Source organism: Leiobunum rupestre, chromosome 1 (assembly GCF_980474605.1).
Source record: "Leiobunum rupestre chromosome 1, qqLeiRupe1.1.hap1, whole genome shotgun sequence".
NCBI classification, from domain to species: domain Eukaryota; kingdom Metazoa; phylum Arthropoda; class Arachnida; order Opiliones; family Sclerosomatidae; genus Leiobunum; species Leiobunum rupestre.
In genome coordinates this window covers 55925652-55937246 of record NC_143384.1, presented here as the reverse complement: position 1 = coordinate 55937246, position 11595 = coordinate 55925652, and the positions used below count along the sequence as shown (strand labels likewise).

At 35.2% G+C, this 11595-nt stretch overlaps 1 protein-coding gene across 1 annotated transcript; it reads right to left on the bottom strand.

Annotated features, from left to right (window-relative positions):
- Window positions 1–5512: 5512 nt before the first annotated feature.
- Window positions 5513–11329, bottom strand: LOC149963311 (solute carrier family 22 member 13-like). Its single transcript, XM_090170555.1, has 7 exons — window positions 11229–11329; window positions 11001–11148; window positions 10853–10941; window positions 8900–9114; window positions 7590–7771; window positions 6365–6504; window positions 5513–5639 (listed from the first exon to the last, which is right to left on the bottom strand). The coding sequence occupies exons 3-7, from the start codon at window positions 10930–10932 to the stop codon at window positions 5546–5548; spliced, it is 711 nt and encodes a 236-aa protein (XP_090026681.1). The 5' UTR covers window positions 10933–10941; window positions 11001–11148; window positions 11229–11329; the 3' UTR covers window positions 5513–5545.
- Window positions 11330–11595: the final 266 nt, after the last annotated feature.

Below are 11595 nucleotides of genomic sequence, written 5' to 3'. Positions count from 1 at the left end.
TGTTGTTTAACAACAGCACATTTTAGGGTGCTCCACAATATTTTAGCGCGCTTCAAGTACGTAATGTATGATCCTTCCATAGGCCATCTAGGGTGCTCTACAACACCATTTTGTAGTGTTACTGTTTTACTTCGCTTTTAGGGCGCTCACTTACTATTTGGAATGGTTCGTAACACCTTTAAGGCTACTTTAGAACGCTATCAAGGATGCTACAATACGACAATTGGGGAAGTTCATTAGGCCGTTTTTGGTGCAATACTACGCCACTTAAACTGCCTCATTACACGGTCTTAGGTGATTCACTTCACAGTCTTGGTTGCTTTACAGCACCCTTTTGAGTTGCTTATTTAAACTATCGGGGGACCCTTACCACACTGTTTGGGGTACTTCATTATGTCATCTGGGGTGCTTGACAGCGCCGTTTTATGGTGCTTCATATAGCCGTGTGGTGAGCAATATAACTCAATCTGGGGTCCTTTACAACGCCGTCTGGGTAGCTTCACTACTCCGTTAAGGGTGCCTAAATATGTCCTCAAGGGTGCTTTATAACGCAGCTTGGGCACCCTTACTTCGCTGTTTGATGCGCTTTAATACAATATCCAGTGTGCTTTATTTACAAAAAAAAATTAAATTACAAATGTTTTTTTTATATTATATTAATTATTTAAAAAAAATTGAAATTAACGGTTTTGGGTTGTTGATCATCATCAAGCGTAATTATCAATTCCTTGTTGGTAGACAGGACGTCATCCCATATCTTATCCGGAATTAATTTTAAAGATTCCTTATTTTTTTATAAATTAAAAACTGATTCATTCTTTGGAATTATAATTAAAACTGAAAAGGGAAACTATTTATTAAGTGAAGGGAATCTAATTTATTTTTCTTAAGATTTTTCACTTCCGCAAATTGTTTCTGTTAGACGATTTTCGTCTTCAGGTTTATATTTTCGACGATTTCGACCCAAAGTGACTCTTGCACAATCTCTTTTTGGGATATTTTTAACTGTCTTCCTTTAGTTTTTACCTCTCCGAGGGGACAAAGTCCCCTAAGAGGGGTTATACAACCACCGTGTCTGTCTGTGGGTCTGTCTGTCAGGCCTGCGAACGCGTTCGCATTTTCGGTGCAAAGTGTATTCACTGCGTACGCAGTTTCTCGAGATCTCTGCGTTCGCAGTTTCTCGAAGGGTTGGCAAAACCACCGTGTGACGGTGAGCGTTAACGGATTCATTTGCGGTTTGGTTTGGATGGTGTTTTTTCGCTCACCGTCGTGACGGTTTGCTGTATTACGTTATTGTAATGTTTATGCGTAGGTTGTGAGTGTTGAATTTGTTGTGTTTGTGTTCTGATGGTTGTGCATGTTGAGTCTGTTGTGTTTATATGGGCGTTTTCTCTTCAACTTTTTCTTAATGACTTTGGGACGGATCGAGTGCTGAGTGTAATGCTACCTCTCAACGTCCAATGGCAGGGTTTCCACCAGTTGTACACGGTATTCGTCTTAGTATCAATTTGCGATCGCATCGGGCGGGATTTGAACCCGAGACCTCCTGCTTGACAGGCGGACGTTCTACCACAGAACCACCGACACTTGTTACGCCTTATTGAAAATTAGACCTTCAGCTTTATCGGAAGCGTATTTAATAGAGTACGAAATTTTGGTTTAATTGAAATAGAATTGAAATTGAAATTATTGCATCGAAGAAATTCTAATTTAGCGTTTCTCTTTTGATTAAAAACAAATGCGCCACCCAGGTTTCGAACCCAGACCATTCGGCTTGGCAGTCGAGCGCTCTACCACAGAACCACCGATAGCTGCTTAGGTTCACTGAAATTAAGACACGCATCGTAAGCATAATAGGTAATAAAGTCTTTTTTTATTAATGAATTTATGAAGGCCTAATCTGGTTTTTTTAAAGGTTAAATCTTGTTTTAGCACAGTCAGCCGAGATAAGAGGGTTAAAGGGTAGACCCTGTGGGTGGTCCACTTTGTTAGTTTTTTTGTTATTTATTTACGGGTATTCTTAACGACCTATATATAGTTGTGTTAATTCAAAAGAGATAATTTAACGTTAATTGCTTTAAGAGCTGGCGGTTAGTCAAGTGGCTCTCGGTGCTTTGTTGATGGTAAGGTTTTTGCTTCTTGTAAATATATTTGGTGTGGATATTTGGATATCTACGATTTCTAACGCAGTCAATGATTTCCTGGGTGTGCGAGTCATTATATGATATTGGAAATTGCACGGCATTGGTCTTTTTCATGCGGTATGTGTCACAACGTCAACTGGAAGTCTACGAGCGTTGAAATAAAATGAGCGTTAAAGATGCGGCAAGTATTTCGTAAGCAAGAAAAATACAAATACCATCTGTAGATATTTCTTTCATTAAAATTTGCTTAGTATTATATTCAACTGATAAACATGTACTGTAAAAAGGGTTAAATTCAATTGTGCATTGTTTTAGTAAATCTAACTCGCTGTTGTAACTACTTAATTTATAATATTCTGAATAAATTAAACTCGATTGTTTCGTCTCAATTATTTAAATTAAAATTAAAATTTTATACCGGGCAGGGTTTGAACCGAGAATACGTTTTTCGTAAATAACTCTGAATTGCGGAGATATCTTTGGGGGTCGTGTCGAGAAATTAATACCACTAGGGACCATTCTTCCGAGGAGAGGTATATTTTGGCTTGCCAACTTGTTGAATTTGGTTTATACCCGCTTCACCCATTTGGCCCTCAAAATACCAAATTTAATGAATTGATTTAATATTCTAATTTCTGTTTGACGATTCTCAAATTTTGTAAGCTGACATTATATTTAGTCTTATTGTCAACAAGACATCGATCTGTACAAGAGAGATTAAATGTATTACTGAACAGTATAGATTCTTGGCTGCCAATATCGCCCTAGACAGTATTGTTAATTCTTTGTAAATAAATAATCTTAAGAAAAATACTTTCAATAGGTCAAATAATTTAAAATCAAATGCTTTACAGAAAGCAAGAAACTGCAAATTGCAACCTCTTATCGGGTTGGAATTACGAATATGGTATGGAATATTGTCCTAGCCCTTGCTCAACGAAATGGATTCACCAGGGCGTGGGAAGATGGCGATAAAATGCTATTTGTGGGGTTTCGTAGGGTGAATCATATCAGAAAGAGGGGTTACATAAAAATTTAAAGGAGAAGAGGAGAGATTCGAATTCAGAATGGAAACCTTTGGTTTATAATCAATTACAAAATCTTTATTTCACACAACATATCGAGGGGAATAGTTCTATTTCGTTAATTATCGCTATGATAAGTCCACCACGACCACAGTTATCTTTGCAAACACTATAATAAAGGGATATTACACATAATTTCAAACACTCTTTGACCATAGATTCGTTTATAAAAATGGAACAATGTCGAAGAGGTAAAAAAGTCCAACAACGATAGGCCTTCAGGGCGAAGTTACACGTTACGAACAGCGTATCGGTTCAATTTAATAAATAAATATATTCTATTTTCCCCAAGCGTTGTTGGTCTTTTTCACCTCTTCGACTTTGTTTAATGTTATCTTTAGACGAACGGTGGCTCTCGTTTTCTTGCATTAATTAATAAAAATATTTCATACAATTTTCAACGGAATCAGCATTCACGGACACGGCATTATAGGCTCGAAAGATCGAGGGCAAAATAGGTTATACGCTTAACACTACAATTGGGGACTCTACAATTAAAATGGCGACAGTAAATCCCTATCAAAATAACTATCTCCAATAGATAACCCTAACAGCATAAACATACGAAACGGAATGATGCTACGGATGATTCCGTGGTCTCATCTGGAGAGATTCACTCGTGGTTGGTTCTACATGGTTTCTGGGTACTAAGAGCGTATCGGGGTTACTTTAAGTTTCATTTCCAACTGGAAACGTCGGGTTGGACCCTGATCCCTGACATTGAGAACAAGTGAGGGAGAACGCTGAAGCCGATAGTATTTATCCCTGTGACGAGCGACTTGGTCTTGACCTCGTGGATTTGAAAAATCGCGCTTTTATTGAATTCTTGTTACCTGGTGGTAGGTCTGAGCCCCAAAGACAAAAATGGTTTCATGGAATCGCTGTGAGCTGAGGGAATGTTGCTGGTTATGTATTTTGTGCCGTGCATACCTCGTGAATTCGATGAGGAAAGTTTGGGAAAGATCTTGGCTTGGGAGGGGCAGGAGAGGGCATTGCACCACGGTCAAATAACAGCGAGGAAAACAATTTCATAAGCACTATAACGCGTGTTAATAAATTTAAGTCTTGCTGAAGGCAGGGATTTCGTTTATAATTTGATTAAGAACTATTTAATAAATTAACTTAATTTTATATTGTAAGGCGAGGGTAGACTAAAAGAATTAGGCTTTATCGAAAATAAAATATCATGCCCTCGGTAGCCCGTTATAAATATTTGAAGTCGGAGCCCAAAAAATAAAATAATTTTCCATTTAAGTTATTTTTCTTGATTCTCGACTTTAAATCTAAATACTTCATTTAATTAAAACCAACTTGGATGAAAATAATTTTATAATTACTACTGATCATTTCTAAACTACTTTTCAGTTGCATTAGGAAATTTTAATTTAAAGTGAGATTTCTCATAACCAGCGTACGCACTATCGTGATATTTGAATTACGTACCAATTGATGCCGGTGCCATCTAACTCCCAAAAGAATGGCTACCTTATTTCCAATATCAGGGTACTCAGAAATTTCAATTTTTATAAAATGATTGAAAAGGGTTTAATATTTAAATTAGATATTTAATATTTAAAATAAATTTAATTCATCGGCGGATTGTGTGTATTTAAATGTCCTGGACATCTTGTAATTTATTAGATCTTCGAATTCTAGGACTTTTAAATATGGAACTTTAGGGACACTCAAGAACGACTATTAATAAATGGCTGAATTAATACCGTTTATACACACAACAAGATGGTCAATACTAGTTAGTTCCGCTATTCGAGGGTTAATGAATAATAAGTCAAGACTAAGAATGCGAGGGAACAGGCAATAACAAAAGTATTTTTCTGGAAGGTGAACCCTTAAGGCTTCCAAAATATATATAATAAATTAAACAAGGGTTATTTGTTCAGAGATAAAACTATTTCCCTTTTAATAAATATTGTGTGAAATAATAATAATAATTATTGAACTAAACTAGAACATACTTAGATAACTATTTTTAATTAAACTAATTTTTAATCAATATTTACATTTTAACAATAAAAGCTGGCCTCAGCTACAGACGTAAATAAGAGAGCAGCCTTCTTAGGAGAAATTACCAGCAATTCAGGGGGAAACATAGTTAATCAAAAATATACAAAGCAAAGGGAGGTCACGTGACTAAAAGAAAACACCCCCTGTTTGGGTGACTGTTATTTCAATTATAAACTAAGATTGACTGACTTAGTTTTAATCTTAAATAAAGCCTTAATGTTATATAATCGCAAATGGGGTATTTTGTAAAAGCAAATATAGAAGTTATTATTCTCAACAGTTTTCCGAAGATCAAAGTTGAGTGTTTAACTGAGAAGTATATTTCTGCAGATGGTCACTGGAACTCTTGTTTCGTTCAGTTTTAAACCAATTCCGAATACTTTTCCTGCAAATATTAATAAAACCTATAAGCAATTCATTTTATTCCGGTACATTCAAATGTGTATTGCTCTTTTTAAGCAAAAACTAATAGTTACTATACATGTATTTAACATTTCATAAATGTTTTTCGTTAAATAAATTCAGCGGCTTATCACTCCCCGTAATCGATGAACACGCTTTTAACCGCACAAACCTTGTCACGTAATTCCAGAAATGGTCAACTATAAAAATTTGGCAAAGTCTCACCCGGTCGCGACCAAATTCAGCTTAAGAGGTCGTTTTTTCGGATTAAGGAGTGATCCATAAATGGTTAAGGGGTCGTGATGCTGCAATCCAAATTTCAACGATACTTCTTCGAGTTCTGTAATGTTCGGGAGCAACCACTTGAGTTGCTTACAACGAACCTTTCCGCTGGCGCCAGTGGCTTTTAACTAAATTTCAATTTAATATGAAAAAATCCTGCCAATTGTTATCGATTATGATAAAATAAATAATTTGTTGAAATAAATACTCTAAAAATTTGTTTATACAGTTTATATAGCTTTTTTCTTAATTTGCAAATATCCTCTACCTGGTTTCATTTTCTAAAGAACTGTGTTTTTCAAACATCTTTCTCAGTCGACATCTTTCTTACACAAAAAGCGGAGGAAACTTAAGAGGCGTGCATTCGCGATGTACAACAAGGCGGACTTCCGCAAAAGTATGATTGCAGTAAAAAAAAAATCTTACAGTTGAGATAATTCACTGTCTTCCAAGGTGTCAGGAAGAGGTTTCCCTCGTGTATCAGGTAAGAAAGACAAGAAGAAACTTGTAATAATGCAAAGGACTCCAAATAGTGCAAATGGGGTGGAACGACCATAGACTTCTGCCTAATCAAAGAAAATAGATAACAAGTTTCAAATTTTCTGCAATTTCTTGAAGCAGAGGCTAAAGTGTAGAAGCACGGGGCCACGCTGCGAAAGGCGAATTATCCAAGGTTAAAATACATGAATTTTCGTAGAACTTTAAATTTTCTCCCTGAATAGGCGAAACTATAAAATCCAGGGGGGCTGAAAAGATGGTAGTCACGTGACTTTGTAGAGAACGACAGCGCCTTCTATCCTAAGAAATACGAACTATTATTCATTTTATTTTGCTAATGGTGGTTTAAATTTTTATCGATTCGTCTAAATTATCTATTTATTATTATTATTTAAAATATTTTGTAATAGAAAAGTGTAAGTTAATTAGCTGTCTGCAGTATCTGGAAGAAATATTTTTTTCTTTACCGTCGCACGGCCAACTATGAACACGAGTTACCGAATCGAAGTTGGCTGTGATATAGTAGTCACGTTATTTTGTTTTCCCATATTAACAAGTTGATTAAGACCAAATTTACTTTATAGTTTCGCCTATTATAAATTTTAGCGATAACTTTTAATTTCTTTTAATATAATTGAGTGTGGGTACTGTGCTAGGAGATCGTTAGCGGCATTAAATATTAAACAGGAGAACGTATAAGGCTCTTTTATTTAATATAAAAACGGTGGAGACCCTGTGCACAGTAATCACATAAACGCCGCACTAGTTAAGGAAAACGTCACTGAAACGCTGAGGAAGTCTAAACTTTTCCGTTCACAACTTTTGCTGCTTTAACTCGGTTTTCCCCGTTAGAAAGGACTTACGACGGAATAGACGATATAAATCCAATTCAAGGTTTTAATTAAGCAATGGACAACGTCGAAGAGGTAAAAAGAACCAACAACGTTTCGGGAAACTAAAATTATTTTAATAAAATAAATTTTAGTTTCCCCAAACGTGGTCGGTCTTTTTTACCTCTTCGACGTTGTTCGATGTTATATTTAGATCAACGATGGTTGTCGTTTTCTTGCATTTGATTAAGTAAAACTACACGGAGATAGAAGGATTCGAAGCGGTAGTTTTAAGCAGTAGTATGACAGATCTGAAGACTCACCATTTCTTTCAGGAAAGGGGACAGCATGGACGCCGCTCGTGCAAATGAGCTGCAAAACCCCATACCGACACTTCTCAACGGGGTTGGGTAAATTTCGGCCGTTAGAATGTACGTTAACATAAGACAGGATGAATCGAAGAATTTCACTGCACTGATTAATAATATGACGAGCCACAGGGGAGCTGCAAATAACATTTTTATTTGGGTTAATACCCCTGGTTTAATTTTGGTTATTTACGACCAATTAATGTGTCAATTAAACTACTTGCCTAAACAAATCGAGAAAAAAACCAAGTCAAAAACAGCTCCCTACACTAACTATATAACCTTTAACATCAACAAGTTTCACCGAGAAACGGTTGGAAGTTTTCGGGAGATTAACATATACGCTGCTCGTTTGCAGAAATGTATATGTTTCGACAACGGTAATCGGTTTTGACCTTGAAGCTTCGAGGGTGAAATCCTCTTATTTCCTTTATTTGTAATCAGTTCCAATTTTAGATCCGACCGAGAACAACTGCTTCGTAGACTCAAGCCCAGTTCACACTATACATTTAATTGGACCACTTAATGGTATCCAACTAATACTGTGAGCAAGAAAATTGTGAAGTGTGAACAGAAAAAGTGGGAGTTGTTGCTACAATTATTCTGTTCACACTACGTGTATACAATTTTTTGGATTACAATTAATGGGATACAATTAAGTGTCCCATTAAATTGTATAGTGTGAACTGGGCTTCAGTCACTTTTTAAGCTGCATTCTTTACTAAACCAGTCACGCTAATTTTTGATAAAACATAATAACCATTAACTTGTTAATTATTTTAACTTATTACCAGTTGATCGTCTTACTTATTTCCTACTCGCTGATACGTACTAATGAACCTATTTCCTTCATCATTTAGACCATTAGACTATTTAGTAAAGTTTAAGAAACTCAACGCCGAAGGGGTTACTCTGAGTGTTCACCCAATGCCACAAACTGGGATTGAACCTGGCTCCTTTTGCTACGAGGCGAAAGTGCTAACCACTCCGACACCCCACTTAATTCTTTGCTTTGCCCTTTAACAAAACTTTTTCAGGTTAACGGTCTTAGTACGTGTAGGGAGCTTTAAGCTTGCGTGGCATGAATGTCTTGCCACCACCTTCCCACGCTATATAACCCGACCAGCTGAATTAATAGCATAAAAGATCACTAGATGACTTGGGACTTGGTTTAGTTATCGTCAAAACATAAATATTTTTTAGATTGGAAATTAAATTTTGGTTTGACCATGTCGAACTGCTACTAGAGTTTCAATACAACTTACCAATGTTTATGCACGTTGTTACAAAGCAAATTGCACCTGTTGTTAAAAACATAATAATGAGACCATTCCTGCTCCCAAAACATCGAACGACGAAATACGAGAGAGGCATAGCCGGAATTTCGATGGCACATACAATTATGAAACTGAGAAACGTGTCATTTCCGAAAAACCCAGAATTAAACGTTACGCCATAGAATACAAATGCCATAACCATCCTAAGAAAACAAAATATTAACAATTATGATTAAAAGTACCTATTAATGTAAAATTGCGTTTAGATATATGGCGTTTAGCCGTTATTTTAGTCTTTCTAAAACGTTTTCTATGCCTCATTTTTGGGCGCAAGAATATTTTGGCACGTAGACCATTTTAACCACGGATGTCACAGTAAGTCAGTCATTTTTTAAAAAACTGTTTCGTCACTCAGCAAACACAATAGTTCTTTCTGTAAAGTAACATGGCCTTCTTGTTTTAATGTAGCTCTTACGTCACTATATTTACCTTTTCCAACACTACGAGCGCGCGCTCGAATCACGAGGAGCTTCCTATTTTCTAACGCTCGTGCAAATCGCGCGTGCTAAGATAATTCTGCCAAAGCTAAGTCTTGTGACGTAAGAGCAACAAGTTATACGTCTACTTTTAACAAGTTGGATAAGCGTTAAAAAATTATAGAAATAACTATTCTCCCTCAGATTTTCAAAAGAAATCCAAATCTTTCTACGAGGCCCCACCAAATATTAATGTAACTAGAATATTCTATGGATATCCAAAAAACCCATCATAACTTGCATATTTTATAGATATCTAAAAAACAACCAAAAATTATAAAAAATATTATTTGACCGAGGGTTATCCAAGAGCAATCCAAAATGGCAAATCGATATCGAATTCTATTTATTTTGATGTGTACTGCGTGCTTTGAATCATGGTCCAGGATAAAGAAAGTGCCATTTCTTCCATCATATGGACTTTAATATTCTTTCGGAAATATGGATAAATATGTAAAGAGTTATACATACGTAATTTGTTTTATTCCAATTATTTTAAAATCTAAATTTTTTAAAATTGAGGCCTCAAACGTCTAAGATATTAACGCGATCAGTAATTTAGGTGGTAGCAATAGCGCCTAACAATTTGAAATTCACAACATAATATTTTATTTAAACTTTAATAAGTTATTTCGGCACCCTTCGTAAATAATTTGATTTTTTAATAAAATAAAATAAATTAAGACGTTTTAGAAATATTGACTAAAATGTTTTCCGTAGGACATCGTATAAATAAAAGTTTCATCCTGGTATGTCATTGGAATTATGTCGTTCCAAAGACATCAAATGACTGAAATGTTACGTTTAAAATATTTCATATTCATAGAAATGCGCATTGAAATGCGATTCCCGCAAACACAGAAAGTCATTAAATCGTAAATTCACAAATTATATTTAAATCATTATATTGAAAATTGGAACAAAATCTTAAAAAATTCCTAACAATTAAAAATAACGTCAAAATTGGTGCTAAAAATACACTGTCTCCATTTTACTAGATTATATATATTTTAAAGTTTGGTTTTATTGCAAAGATAATGTCCTTTGGATATCCATTCGACCTATTTGTACTTGCTGGGAAACTCCATAAAAACACTGTATGATGTCCATTTAACAGTAGAAAGAGCTACTTCGAACCTAACGGATATCCATGTTTTGTCTTGGGAAATACGAATTGCACTTCCAATAGAGTTTAATTGGATTTACATTTACGTCCAAAAGCTTTTTTTCCCGTCTTCTTATGAATATTCCAAATATCCTAACCTGATATTTTTGTAAGGGACGATTTTGTCTTTGCTGGGAAGTTTCTAGTTAATCTGTTAGTACGTTTTGAATAAGAAGTGTCGGCGAAGGATATTCAAAAGATTTTCATTTTTACTGAATCCAACCATTTTTTTGGACTTACCACGCAGATATCAGAATTAACGTTTTAAGTCCTATACAGCGTGATTTAAACAATAGTAATAACGATTTTTTCTTATCCATTTGTAAAGTCTGAAAACATAGATTTCAAATTATAACGTTTAATATTTTAGCAATTAACAATAACTTACTTTTACTTTTTCTTCTAAAATATTCAAGTCATTTTTAAAGTTATCGCTTAAATTTAACGAGTTGATCTTTGCGATTTTTCGAACAACATTTTCCGCTTCGTTTTTCTTTCCTACACTAATGAGCCACCTAGGTGACTCAAAGAGTAAACTGAAACCAGGCATTAATAATGGCCTTAGTTTATCTTTCATTTATAATCAAAAGTTCTCAATAAAGTTTCATTAACTTACACGCTTGATAGTATGAGAAGAATAGCGGGCACACAAGAAGCGATTTGAATTTTCTTCCAATCTCTCAGCCAAAGAGATACCAAGCCAACGTATACGCCTCCAACGGCATACCCAAATTTGACACCGATACCAACGATTCCTCTCTCTTTTACACCAACAATTTCCATCACTTCAAAATGGAGGTAAAAATAGCTACAATCTGAGGCTTTAATTAATTTTGGAGTGCCATTCGATATTCTTATTTTTTACGTCATTTGGGGAAATATTTGATTTCAAAACCGCGAAATATTTTGGTTTGAGGTATTTTTATCTTAAACGTAATAAGCCTAATCTGGGCTCAGATAAAAACAATAAAGTTCAACAGTAA

Coding starts and splice junctions, on each gene's coding strand:
- LOC149963311 (XM_090170555.1), bottom strand. CDS start 10,932: ATGGATAAGAAAAAATCGTTATTACTATTGTTTAAATCACGCTGTATA. Junction 9,115..10,852: donor TTAATTCTGATATCTGCGTG/GTAAGTCCAAAA, acceptor TTGTTTTCTTAG/GATGGTTATGGCATTTGTAT. Junction 7,772..8,899: donor AACAACGTGCATAAACATTG/GTAAGTTGTATT, acceptor TGTTATTTGCAG/CTCCCCTGTGGCTCGTCATA.